Below are 13,836 nucleotides of genomic sequence, written 5' to 3' on the forward strand. Positions count from 1 at the left end.
ACCATATTGCCCAGTAATACTAAAAAAGAATAAACAAATACTAATTTCTGCAACTACCATACTCCCTAAAGAGACCTATCCCCAATCACCAAAAAATCCCCACTGTTTTTCTAATCCAAATTTTGTACATAGTTAATAACCTTATACCACCACTTACTATTTTTTTACTTTCATCGAAGATGAATCTACAAAAATATATTAATGTCAAAAAATGTTACTGACCTAGCAAACTGACAGTTAGGAGGTAAGGTAAGAAGGCACACTTTTATTAATTAATAATATCCTTTAGTATTCCCTAAACAGATTGAAAAACAGTGGATTAGTTCATTCTTGCATTCCTATAAAAAAAATACCTGAGACCAGGCACAGTGGCTCATGCCTGTAAATCCCAGCACTTTGGGAGGCCAAGGTGGGCGGATTGCTTGAGTTCAAGACCAACCTGGGCAGCAAAGTGAGACCCAGTCTCTACAAAAAACACAAAATATTACCCGGGAGGCTGAGGTGGGAGGATCACCTGAGCCCAGAAGGTTGAGGCTGCAGTGAGCTGTGATCACACCATTGCACTGCAGCCTGGGTGACAGAATGAAAACTGTCTCAAAAAAAAAAAAAAAAAAGAAAAGAACTACCTGAGATTGGGTAATTTATAAAGAAAAGAGGTTTAATTGGCTCACGGTTCTGAAGGCTCTACAGGAATCAGAGCCTGTAGAGCTCCAGCATCAGGCCAGGTGCGGTGGCTCACGCCTGTAATCCCAGCACTTCAGGAAGCCAAGGCAGGCGGATCACAAGGTCAGGAGTTCGAGACCAGCCTTGCCAATATGGTGAAACCCTATCTCTACTAAAAATACAAAAATTAGCCAGGCGTGGTGGCGCACACCTGTAGTCCCAGTACTTGGGAGGCCGAGGCAGAACAATCACTTGAACCCATGAGGCGGAGGTTGCAATGAGCCGAGATCATGCCACTGCATTCCAGCTTGAGGCACAGAGTGAGACTCCATCTCAAAAATAAATAAATAAATAGCTCCAGCATCAGCTTCTGGGGAGACCTCGGGAAACTTCCAGTTCTTGGCGGAAAGTGAAGGGGGAGCAGGCATATCATGTGGCCAGAGCAGGAGCAAGAGTACAGGAGGAGAGGTGGCCACACACTTTTAAACAACCGCCTCCCATGAGAACTCACTATTGCGAGGACAGTACCAAGGGGATGGGGCTAAACCATTTATGAGAAATTTGCCTACGTGATCCAGTCACCTCCCACCAGGCCCCACCTCCAACACTGAGGATTATAGTTCAACATGAGATTTGGTGGAGACACAGATCCAAACCATATCAAATGGGTTCCAGGAACTTAGCCTAGATTTCAAATTTAGGAACAGTGTCATAGGTCACCTTTTCAAAATACATAAAGTTTCCTACAGAAACCAGATCAATTAAGTGCATGTTTTAAAAATAAAATAAAAATAAACATTACTACAAAAAAAAGTGGGGAGGAGCAGGAGTGGGTGCAGGTGTCCCCAGGAAGCCAAGGCATCGCTCACGCTGCATGTGCTATCACGGCAAGACTCAGAACTGCCCCGAATCCGAGGAGGGGCCACGCGAGTAGGTGGGCCTGGGCACCTCCTCAGTCCCTGGCTGTGCCCTTTCACTGTCTCACTGGGAGACAGAATCCTGAGTTTTCTGCCTCAGGGAGCCTGCATGGAAAGAGTAGGTCACTGCAGGAAATCAGGCTGGTTTTAGGAAAAGGAATGGACATTAGGCACCTCCAAAGGGACAAAGGATCAGTATACCTGGTTGGGGACAGGATTCTGTCATTTCATTATTCCTGACTCTCATGTTTTCAAGTGTCCCCCACCTCATATAAAAGCCTCAGTGTTGGCTTCTGACCATGGTGTATGAAAAGCCCTTGTCTAAAGGTTACTTGCTCTGAGAAAATAATGAAGAAGAGGATAGACATGAAGACACTTTAAAGCCTCCTGAATAGAATGCATCCAGAAGCGAATTCCAGGAGATTCTGTCATCATGCTTGCCTTTCAAGCAAACAAACTCAGCTGCTAGAACTGAGAAAGAGTGTAAACACCAACTAAATGCCCCCAAAGAATCATGGTAGTAAATTACTTCTCCCTTCTGCTCCATATAAACCTGCTGTGCCACCTGTTGAGGGCAGCACTGATGCTGCACGTTCAGTCTGGTCCCAGGCCCCCACAGGAATCCGCCGTTGTGCCAAGAAAAGGCCTTACTGGAAGGATTGGAGAGCAGCTGGTTCTCAGCAATGCAAGTGGCAGGCCAGCCTGGGGCTGCTTAATGCTTCTTAAGAGATGACAGTGGTGGACCCCAGCACCTCTCTGAGGGATGTAGAATCTGCTCTTCCCATTTCTGAATGCTACTGAAACAAATCTACAACTAGAAAAATCAAATATTCATGAATTCAAGACTTGGGATCTCAGTACTAAGACTTTAAAGAGGTTGCCAGATGGATCGCTTCTGTGGTGACAGCCCTGACAGGAGCATTCAAAGTGCTCTGTGAGCTACAAAAGAAACCAGTTGATGGTGTGAACACCACTACAGGGTAACCTGCACACCACAGCAATTTGACAGCTTAGGTTCTGTGTCTCACGTGACGCCAGGCTTGTCCTTGGAAAGAAGACCTACAAAATTCTTCACATCTCCATTCCTTGGCATCTGCTGGCAAACTCCTACTCGTATTTTAAGACTCAGCCTCTCCTGTGACACCTGTGTCTTCTCTCCAGACAGGGAGGGAACCTTGCCTCTTCAGGGCTCCCCACACTGGAGTATAACTGCTCCTGTGTCTGATGCCTTTAGTCTCTCAGTGCCGGGAGGTATTCATGCTTATGTCCCCATGGCCTGTAACACAGCCTGCATCAGGATGCTTGGAAAAGACTGTTGAATGAATGTCAAATATGGGTCCCTCTGATGGGTCTATACATGTTGGTCTAGGCTTGAAAGGGTCACAAAGAGTTATGCATACTTACGATTTCAATCAAATATCACTATTTTTAAGAGGGAAGAGTAGTATGAAATTGTCAATGATTAGATACTCCAAATGTTCCTTAAAAACTAATAGCATTGATGTATTAAGAATGCAATCATACATTAGAAGACACATTCTATTTTTAGATTTTTACTTAGATTAAATTCTTCCTTAATCTGCATATTTACCTTATTGATAGAATTATTTCAGAAGAAATTGATCATTTCATGGAACAAGATTTATTAGACACAAAAGGAAACTGAATCATAACAATTGTACAGGTGGGAAATTGAACAACAAAAATGACCCTGAGATACCCACATTCTACTTTGGCATATAGTGGGAAAAACATTCTAGACTTCAAGTCGAGGCCTGTCTTGGCTAATGTAACTGATGACTTCACAAACTTGTCATGGGACTAGAAGCTGAAAGGAAAGTACTGGTGGATAAACACCATATTGAAATTATGTTGAGTCGCTTATTTGCTATAAAACACAAATTGTTTTGTGTAAAGGGGTTAAGATGGCTGGAAAACTGTCTCCATTCAAGAGCAAGAAAGCAGCATGTGTCTTATCCTATACCTTCATATTTACTTGTACTTCATCATTTCTGAGGGAGAAATACATGGAAACCAGATGCTTGATTGTTATAGTTTCAGAACATGTCCTTAAAGAATATGACTCCAAGTCTAAGAATTGTAGGTCCTTTGCTTCTTAGATAACTACTGTTAGCCTTGATCATAGAGATTCCAGGTTTGATAGTAACTTCAGTTCCCCCCCGCCCCATATATGTAGATGTTAAGTTACACAAATTTGGCATTATTCCCATTTTCAGGTTAATATCAGAACACTTGTTATCAAGTCAGGATAGTAATTGTAAGCCTAGATGCCCTAAGTTTGGCTATACGTAGTTATGTATACCACTTACCCGTCCAATTAACAATTTACCAGTTGCTTCTGCCCAAAGTACGAAGGCTCTCCAGCAAATGGGGAATACTGGAAACTGGCTTGGCTTCTTGAAGCAACATGGTAATCAGTAAGATCTTGGCCGGGCATGGTGGCTCATGCCTGCAATCCCAGCAATTTAGGAGGCCAAGATGGGAAGATTGCTCAAGCCCAGGAGTTCAAGACCAGCCTGGGCAACATTGTGAAACCCCGTCTCTACAAAAAAATACAAAAATTAGCTGGGCATGGTCGTGGGTGCCTGTAGTCCCATCTACCCGGGAGCTGAAGTGGGAAATCACCTGAGCCCTGGAGGCAGTTGCAGTGAGCCAAGATTGCACCACTGCACTCCAGCCTGGGTGACAGAGTGAGACTCTGTCTCAAAACAAAACAACAATGTGGCTGGGCGTGGTCACTAATGCTTGTAATCCCAACACTTTGGGAGGCCGAGGAGGCAGATCACTTGAGGTCAGGAGTTCAAGACTAGCCTGGCCAACATGGTGAAACCTGTCTCTACTAAAAATCCAAAAATTAGCCAGGCATGGTGGCACACGCCTGTAATCCCAGCTACTTGGGAGGCTGAGGCAACAGAATTGCTTGAACTGGGAGGCAGAGGTTGCAGTGAGCTGAGATCATGCCTCTGCACTTCCAGCCTGGGCTACGGAGCAAGACTTTCTCAAAAAAAAAAAAAAAACAAGAATCTTACTACTGCTTCTTCAGGGATACTTTTGGTATTATTTTGACAAGTGAATTTTGAGGATTCAAATATAAGAAAGGGATTATTCTTGGTAGAGATAACAAAATTGTACCAAATGACTTTTTGTGTTAAACACGATTCGGTCACCCAACCCCAGAAAGGAGCCTGAATGAAGTCTAATTTGGGTGACAAATTCCCACCCAAATTAGATGTATGTCGTTCAGGTATAGAGAATTGATTTTATATTAGAAAAAACAAACCTGGTGAACAGTTCTATAAATAACTGTTTCATGATTTTCCTTAGGTAGTATATAGATCTTTTGTGTCTTTCTCCTCAAGTTAGTATACAACAGGGCAAGTGGCAAAGCTCGAGGAAAGCGTGACCTGAGGTGCATGCTGTCAGCTCAATGATGATGGAGTTTGGCCTGTCAAATCTCTAACCTGTCAAATGAAGTTAATTAGGATTAATTTTTTTTTTTTTTTTTTTTTTGAGACGGAGTCTCGCTGTCACCCAGGCTGGAGTGCAGTGGCCGGATCTCAGCTCACTGCAACCTCCGCCTCCCAGGTTCACGCCATTCTCCTGCCTCAGCCTCCCAAGTAGTTGGGACTATAGGTGCCCACCACGTCGCCCGGCTAGTTTTTTGTATTTTTTAGTAGAGACGGGGTTTCACCGTGTTAGCCAGGATGGTCTCCATCTGCTGACCTCGTGATCCGCCCGTCTCGGCCTCCCAAAGTGCTGGGATTACAGGCTTGAGCCACCGCGCTCGGCCTTAATTTTTTTTTAATGTATGTTTACTACTGAAAATAAGGGCTCAGCCAGGCGTGGTGGCTCACGCCTGTAATCCCAGCACTTTGGGAGGCCAAGGCTGGCAGATCTCCTGAAGTCAGGAGTTTGAGACCAGCCTGGCCAACATGGCAAAACACCATCTCTACTAAAAATACAAAAATTAGCTGGGTGTGGTGGCACATGCCTGTAATCCCAGCTACTTGGAGCCTGAGGCAGGAGAATCGCTTGAACCCAGGAGGTGGAGGTTTCGTTGAGCCGAGATTGCACCATTGCACTCCAGCCTGGATGACAGACACTCATGTCTCAAAAAAAAAAAAAAAAAGGAAAAGAAGTGCCCAGTAGCTTCAATGGATGCCACACAATTCTGGAGTAATTTTTACAATCAGGATTTTCATTGTCCAAGCCCCTTAGAAAAAGAAGCAACCCAGCCCCGTACCCAGAAAGTCAGGCTGTATACTGCTGTTCCTTAGTGAGGTCAGCTCTCAGTAGAAACATCTCCTGTTTGGATTAGTGCTTAGTTGACCTATTGTGTTCAGTTCCTCTAACATGAGTAACTTCTATTGGGTAGGAAATTTTAAAGCTCAAAGGGTGCATTGAGAATTAACATTACTGATTTTCCACTGTTACTTTTTAGTGTTTTCATAACTTAGATGTGTTAACCTGTGGTCCATCACCTATGCTCCTAATCTCAGGTGACAACATGTTCAATTTAAGATGGCAGGCAGTACAGTACAGTGGACCTCTCATCCCATGGGAAAGAACCCAGGATGTTTATTATGTAGTATTGTATAGTCTCTGCAGCAGTAACAGAGAAAGTTAAAGGTAAGCGGTGGAGAAGTAAAATCTAGAGTTTCTAATATAATCCTTCTCACTTTTCTTTTAAAAAAAAAAAAATAATAATAAGAGACAGGGTCTCACCATGTTGCCCAGGCTAGTCTCTATCGAACTCCTGGGACCAAGCAGTCCTCTCGCCTCAGCCTCCCAAAGTACTGGGATTATAGGCATGAGCCACTGTGCCTGGCCAAGCTCACTCTTCTTAAAGGTCTGCTAATAAGAGGGTTTCCACTTTTTGAAACAAATTCATGATTACCTAAAATGAAGCTAGGTTATGAAGTATATATAAATATGCAGCCCAGTAGGCTGGGTGTGGTGGCTCACACCTGTAATCTCAGCACTTTGGGAGGTTGAGGCAGGCAGATCACTTGAGGTCAGGAGTTTCAGACCAGCCTGGCCAACACGGTGAGACCACATCTCTACAAAAAGTACAAAAATTAGCTGGGTGTGGTGGCCTGTATGCACCCATAGTACCAGCTACTTGGGAGGCAGAGGCAGGAGAATCACTTGAAGCCAGGAGGCAGAGGTTTCGGTGAGCTGAAATTGTGTCACTGCACTTCAGCCTGGGCAGTGGAGTGAGACTGTCTCAAAATATATATACATATTTGCAGCCCAATAAAGACACTTAGATAAAACTATTGGGTTTATTCCTTGAAAACTAGGGCATGTGTAACTAGATCTGGCTCATAAAAAGCAAAGTTATTTACATATGTTTTAAGGTAAAATTGCTTCTGATAAATGTCAAAGAGGAAGTTTAGGTCTTTCTCCTGGCAGAAAGCCAGAGAGTAAGTGCTGAATGTGACTCAGAATGATGTTAGGTAACAAGGACTTTGAGGTAAGTGGCTGAAGTCCTCTGTGGAATCAGCCGACTCTTGCAGGATTGTGTGGTATCAGTCACCTGCAAACACTTCGGCATTTGCCAGCCCAACTCTGATCATTCTTCTTCTTTCAAGGTATCTCAGCGTTTGAGTCAGCCAGGAGTAGCAATAGGTTTGGCTTGGACTCCCTTAGGTGGAGAAATCATGTTCGTGGAGGCGAGTCGAATGGATGGCGAGGGCCAGTTAACTCTGACCGGCCAGCTCGGGGACGTGATGAAGGAGTCCGCCCACCTCGCGATCAGCTGGCTACGCAGCAACGCAAAGAAGTACCAGCTGACTAACGGTAGGAGCCTGCACCCGGCCAGGCAGGCATGACCCAGGAGGCAACACTATTCCATGGCGGAGACTGGCGTGAGCTCGAGACTGCTAGTTACGCATCCAGCGAAGTACACACCGTTGCTTTTGAACCCCTGTGGAAATTCTAGTTCCCATTTCAGGACTATTTGACTAGTGCCTGAACTAGAAACTAATTCAAAAGGTTTATTTTGTTTTAATCCGACTTAGAGTGGAACTATTCTTCTAGACCCTCACTCAAATTGTACTCTCCACTAATATTTTGAAGAATTCATTTACCCTAAATATTCATTTTTGTTTGTGACTTTTTTTTTAGGAGAAAAAGAAAACAGGTTTAATTTTTCACATTAAAGTCCTTTTTTCCTTTTTAAAGCTTTTGGAAGTTTTGATCTTCTTGACAACACAGACATCCATCTGCACTTCCCAGCTGGAGCTGTCACAAAAGATGGACCATCTGCTGGAGTTACCATAGTAACCTGTCTCGCCTCACTTTTTAGTGGGCGGCTGGTACGTTCAGATGTAGCCATGACTGGAGAAATTACACTGAGAGGTCTTGTTCTTCCAGTAAGTATGAAAAAACCAATTTATATGGTTTTTTTAATTTAATTTTTTAAAATTAATATTATTTTTAAATAGGGGTTTTGCCTTCTATGAAAACCTTGGTTTTAAGTATATATTAAATTTTTATACCTGTAACTAATTCATATTTTAAAATTTTGATCAAATAAAAACTGACAGTTTTTCACATTTTCCCTTCTTTTTTTTTTTGAAATAGGTTTCACTCTGTTGCCCAGGCTGGAGTGCAGTGGTGAGATTGTAGCTCGCTGTAGCCTCCAACTCCTGGGCTCAAGCCATCCTCCTCTCTGTCTCCCAAATAGCTGGGACTATAGGAGCACGCCACCGCGCTCAGCTGGTTTATTTTATTTTGTATAGAGACAGGGTCTGTCTGTGTTGTCCAGGCTTGTCTCAAACTCCAGGCCTCATACAGTTCTCTCATCTCCACCTCCCAAAGTGCTGGGATTACAGGCATGAGCCCCCGCATTCAGCCCATGTTTTCCATTCTAAGAAGATTTGCTAAGGGAAAAAATATTAGTGTGGTCATCAGAAATACCGGCAGTTCACATGAAAATTTGAGGCCTTGTTCTACTTGACAAATGGTTAAAGATATAGCACGTGTGCAAGAGGATAGTAGCTGTTTTTAAGCTTTAAGCCCATTTCTTAAATTTGAAGTTTCTTTGAGACCTCCTCTCCCCCTGCAGAAAACTTTGCTAGTATAGAATGGAAACTCTAATAAAGATTAACCATATCTAATGACTACATTTTGAAAAGGTTCTATACATGTGGGGTCTTGAGGCTCCAGATCCTAAACTGCTCATAAAAATATTGTGATAAAATGTACAGAACTTAAGAGTATTTAGATTTTAAGTTATTAGTTGCCAGTATTAGTCTACAATAGACTAGACAACAATTTAGTCTACAACAAGATTTTGGCAGGTTCATAGCAAGATGAGGAAAAAAAAGGAAATAGTCTTTTTTTTCTATTGAGATGGAGTATGGCTCTGTTGCCCAGGCTGGAGTACAGTGGCACAATCTTGGCTCACTGCAACCTCTGCCTCCCAAGTTGAAGTGATTCTTCTGCCTCAGTCTCTCAACTAGCTGGGATTACAAGCGTGCACCACCACGCCCGGATACTTTTTTCTATTTTTAGAACCTCTGTAGAACAAATGGGTTTTCTACTTGGTCCCCTCTCAGAGCAAATCGTAGCCCAAGTAAAGGCTTCCACAGCCTCAGGAGAGGAGAGCCACAGCGGCCTGGAGTACACCTTCAGCTCCAGACTATTACAAGAGGCAGGACGGAAAGCAGCAGCACTTGAAGGAAAGGCCTGCGAAGGCTGGAGAAAACCTCTTTGGAGAACAGAGGACAAGACGGGGCTTTGAGATTTAAAAGTGGTCAGAGAATTATTCAGGAAAAACCTACAGTGAAAAACAATTTGTTCTAACAATTGTTAGAACTCCAACATCTAAAAGGAGTTCTAACAGGAAGATGAGATGGAACAAATTATCCAAGAAATAATTGAACATTTCCTAAAAGTTAGGCATCTTCAGATCGAAAGGACCATTACTAACCAGGAAAAACATTTCATCCTCTTGACTTTTCAGATCACTGAGGGTAAAGTGGCCTCAGCACTGACAGTGGATGTGCAGTACCTTCATAACTATGAGGAAAATGGGCCGGGCGCAGCGACTGATGTGTGTAATCCCAGCACTTTGGGAGGCTAAACAGGATAGCTTAAGTCCAGGAGTTCAAGACCAGCCTGGGAAATATAGTGAGACTTCATCTCTACAAAAAATTGTTTTAAAAATAGTAATGAGGCTGGGTGTGGTGGCTCACGCCTGTAACTCCAACACTTTGGGAGGCCAGGGTGGGTGGATCACTTGAGGTCAGGAGTTTGAGACCAGTCTGGCCAACATGGTGAAACCCTGTCTCTACTAAAAATACAAAAAATTATCCAGATGTGGTGGCGCATGCCTGTAATCCCAGCTACTCGGGAGGCTGAGGCAGGAGAATCGCTTGAACCTGGGAGGCGGAAGTTGCAGTGAGCCAAGATCGTGCCACTGCACTCTAGCTTGGGTGACAGAGTGAGACTGTCTCAAAAAAAAAAAAAAAATAGTAACGAAAGCTGTGAGGGAAAATGTTTTAAATCTAGTCTTGTATACACTCTTTTGAAGAGGGTATTTTGAAGGAGTACTTCAGCAGCATGAAGAAAACCTTGAAAGAAGATGCCAGTGGGGCAGGAAGGCCTGTAGCAACCAGTCTTAATTTGGAACACATGCTCAGAGGGCTCCCACAGGGCTGTCTCCAGGGCTTGCATGTGCTGGGTGCTGTGACTGAGAGCAGTATTTGTGAGCAATTGCTGCGCAGCACATTACCCCAAAGCAAGAATACTTCATACTCTCCATGTTTCTGTGGGCTAGGAATTAAGGAGAGGCTGAGCTGGGTTCCTGTGGCCCAGGGTCTCTGGGCTTACAGTTTAGGTTCCAGCCAGGCCACAGTCACATGAGGGCTGACAGGCTGGAGAAGTTGCTTCCATGGTGGTTGACTCACGTAACTGGCAAATTGGTCTTGTTTGGTGGCAGGAGGCCCCAGTTCCTCACCTGATGGGCCTGCCCATAGGCTGCTTGAGTGACCTCAGACATGATGACTGGCCACCTCCAGGGCAGGTGATCAAGAGAGATCCAGGCAGCAGCTCTCATTTTGTGTGACTCAGCCGTGGAGATCATACAGCATCACTCCCACCACACTCTGTTTCTTACCAAGTCACAAAGCCTGGCCCACATTCAAGCCGGGGAACCATTGTAGACGTGTTTGAAAGCCACCACAGGAGCCTAGTTTGGGGATATGTTTTCTTCATTAACCAGCACGAAAGTCCTGGCTTTAAACCTGTAGAGAGGGAAGTAACCCCAGCACACAGCTACGCTCTGCAGGAGCGGCGCTCATGCATGGTCAGAATCACGTGCTGCTTTTTCAGACCAACCTGAAGACAAGACCGTTGTGATGACACCTGGAATGCCAGTGTTTACTTTGACAGTATTTATAAAAAGAATCATTGACAGAAGGGGAACTCATACCTATGAACAATTTAAAATCCGCCCCCCCATCAGTCTTTAATACAACACCAATTGAAACATTTTAAAAAGGTCACTACTTACCAACCTTTTTCCTGGCTTTCCTAGCTCATACTGTAACAAAACGGAAGATGATTTAGATGTTTTAAAATAGTAGTAAATTCAGTGAAAGCAAGCTGGGTCAGGATTTCTTTCAGCTTCAGGGTGATCATTAACCCTAAAAACGTTTTTCTCTCCTCACAGGTGGGTGGAATTAAAGACAAAGTGCTGGCGGCACACAGAGCGGGACTGAAGCAAGTCATTATTCCTCGGAGAAATGAAAAAGACCTTGAGGGAATCCCAGGCAATGTACGACAGGATTTAAGTTTTGTCACAGCAAGCTGCCTGGATGAGGTTCTTAATGCAGCTTTTGATGGTGGCTTTACTGTCAAGACCAGACCTGGTCTGTTAAATAGCAAACTGTAGGCCCAAATCTCAACTTTTTAGAATTTTAAGTTATGAAGTGCTCAAAGGTACTGACACGGTTGATTTTATTCACACCATTTGGGGTATGCAAGATGTCCCTGTTTCGTAACCATAATCACAACAGTAATAAACCAAGTAGTGGCTAGTGTTTAGTATAGAAACATAAGATGTTGATTTAGTAAACTGATAAAAATTGAATTCTTGTCTTGTTTTTAGTGGGATCCTTACTGTCCCTAGAAAAATACAGCATAGTGGTTCTCAGCACAGTCTCCAGAACAGAAGCATCTGTAGTACCTGATAACTTGTTAGAAATGTACATTCTCAGGCTCCACAGCAGGCCGCCTGAATCAAATCCTGGGAGGTGGGGGCAGAAATCTGTTTTAAGAAGCCTTTCAGGTAATTCTGCTGCACAGTCAAGGAACCACTGGTATAGACCATTACTTAATGGATTTACCTGTAGAGTTTATTGGATCCTGAAACCAATCACTTAGAACTGGGCAAAGATGAAAGTATAGCCAACTATTCTTGACTATATATATATTCAGGTAGACTGGGTGTGATGGCTCACACCTGTAATTCCAGCACTATGGGAGGTCGAGGCAGGCAGATCACTGAGCCCAAGAGTTCAAGACCATCCTGGCCAATGGCCAAACTCTGTCTCTACAAAAAATAAATTATACAGGCGTGGTGGCATGTGCCTGTAATCCCAGCTACTCGGGAAGCTGAAGCACAAGAATTGCCTGAACCCAGGAGGTGGAGATTGCACTGAGCTGGGATCACGCCATTGCACTTCAGCCTGGCTGACAGAGCAAGACTGTCTCTAAAAAAGAAAAGACTCAAGTGGACCCTACGAAGAAGCTTACACATCCCAACAGAAGCCCCTTCTTATGCTGAGGGAAGCAGCCCTCAGAACATGATAGCTTGTATCCAGCAGAGTGGCACATGCTGGCACACCTCACAGAAGCACCTTGGCCCTGGATGCCTGCAACCTCAGAAGAATGCAGCTCCCGGAGGGAGGCAGCCATCCATCTGGGATGGTCCTAAGCATGGAATCGTAACTCCTGATTCCGTCTCCTATTTCTTGCTTGGCTACGCCAGTTCCCAAATCTGATAGATGTCCATGCCCATGTGCTCCTGCTGGGACTCAATCCAGGCTGTGTATGACTATGAAGTCAGGATCATCTGCTTACTGGCTATGTGAACTTTTTGTATCTTGGTTTTTTCCTCATCCATGAAATCTAAGTAATGCTACCTAATTGTTACTGTGAAGATTAAGTTCAAATGCAATGTGAAATAATATTAAGCAATTTCTAGTTATTATTCTAGCCAGTAATGGACTTCAGAATCTTATATTACACAATATAAGAATATATATGTAAAGACATTTTGGAATTTCCTGGATGAGAAGGAAGTCTGGACTGGGCATGGTGGCCCACGCCTGTAACCCCAGCACTTTGGGAAGTCGAGGCGAGTGGATCACTTAAGCTCAGGAGTTCAAGACCAGCCTGGGCAACATGGCAAAACCCCATTTCTACAAAAAATACAAAAATTAGCTGGGCATGTTGGCACCTGCCTGTAGTCTAGCTACTTGAGGCTGAGGTGGGAGGATAAGGGAGGTCAAGGCTGCAGTGAGCCAAGATCACGCCACTGAACTCCAGCAGCCTGGGTGACAGAATGAGACCCTGTCTCAAAAAAAACAAAAGATTTGGCCAAAATACTGTGATAAAATAGCAGACCTGCTGATAAAGTTTATCTGAATGCATTCTGAGGGGAAAAGTCCAGACCTAGGACTAGTTATGGCAGTTGAAGAGAAAGAACATCAGGACGTTTGAAAATATGCCATTGACTCTTATCAACTACTGTAATTTTATCATTTCCAATGTCATCTAAAAGGAGACTAGAACAAACTGTGAATTCACTTTCAGCAACCAGAGGGAGCTAATCCACACTAACATCGCTCTGCCCTGTTCCACCCAGCAGGAACAAAGGACATTTTTAGTATCACTTGGGGTTCTCAGTATTCTTCCTTTAGTCCTGACACAGGCAGACTTGCACTTGTCTGTAGAAGCAGGAGGGCACTTGCTTTAAGCATGTCTTTCGAAAGGCGCCCATTGAGAGAATAATGCATTTTCCCCTTGGTGTATATGACATGGAACATGCTAGCTTTTTTTTTTTTCTTCCGGGGTGGGAGGTTAGTTGTTTGAAGTCTAAGCTCTTCCTTTTTCACCTGTTTTATTTGGGGGGGGGGGGGGAGCCAAAATATAAAATCTACTATTTTAACCATTTTTAAGCATATAATTCAGGGGTATCAGTTACTGGGTGTGTCCACTG

General features: G+C 43.9%; 1 protein-coding gene across 2 annotated transcripts in view; it reads left to right on the forward strand.

The window, feature by feature from the left end:
* Positions 1-13,202, forward strand: part of LONP2 (lon peptidase 2, peroxisomal) — a 110,009-nt gene extending 96,807 nt beyond the window's left edge. For both annotated transcript variants that reach the window (XM_023189613.1, XM_023189614.1), the window contains 3 exons: positions 7,196-7,403; positions 7,788-7,978; positions 11,284-13,202. In XM_023189613.1, the coding sequence (XP_023045381.1) occupies positions 7,196-7,403; positions 7,788-7,978; positions 11,284-11,505 (621 nt within the window). In that variant the 3' untranslated portion in view covers positions 11,506-13,202. The remainder of the gene's footprint in view (positions 1-7,195; positions 7,404-7,787; positions 7,979-11,283) is intronic.
* The last annotated feature ends 634 nt before the right edge of the window (positions 13,203-13,836 follow it).

Source organism: Piliocolobus tephrosceles, chromosome 17, assembly GCF_002776525.5.
Source record: "Piliocolobus tephrosceles isolate RC106 chromosome 17, ASM277652v3, whole genome shotgun sequence".
Taxonomy (NCBI): Eukaryota; Metazoa; Chordata; class Mammalia; order Primates; family Cercopithecidae; genus Piliocolobus; species Piliocolobus tephrosceles.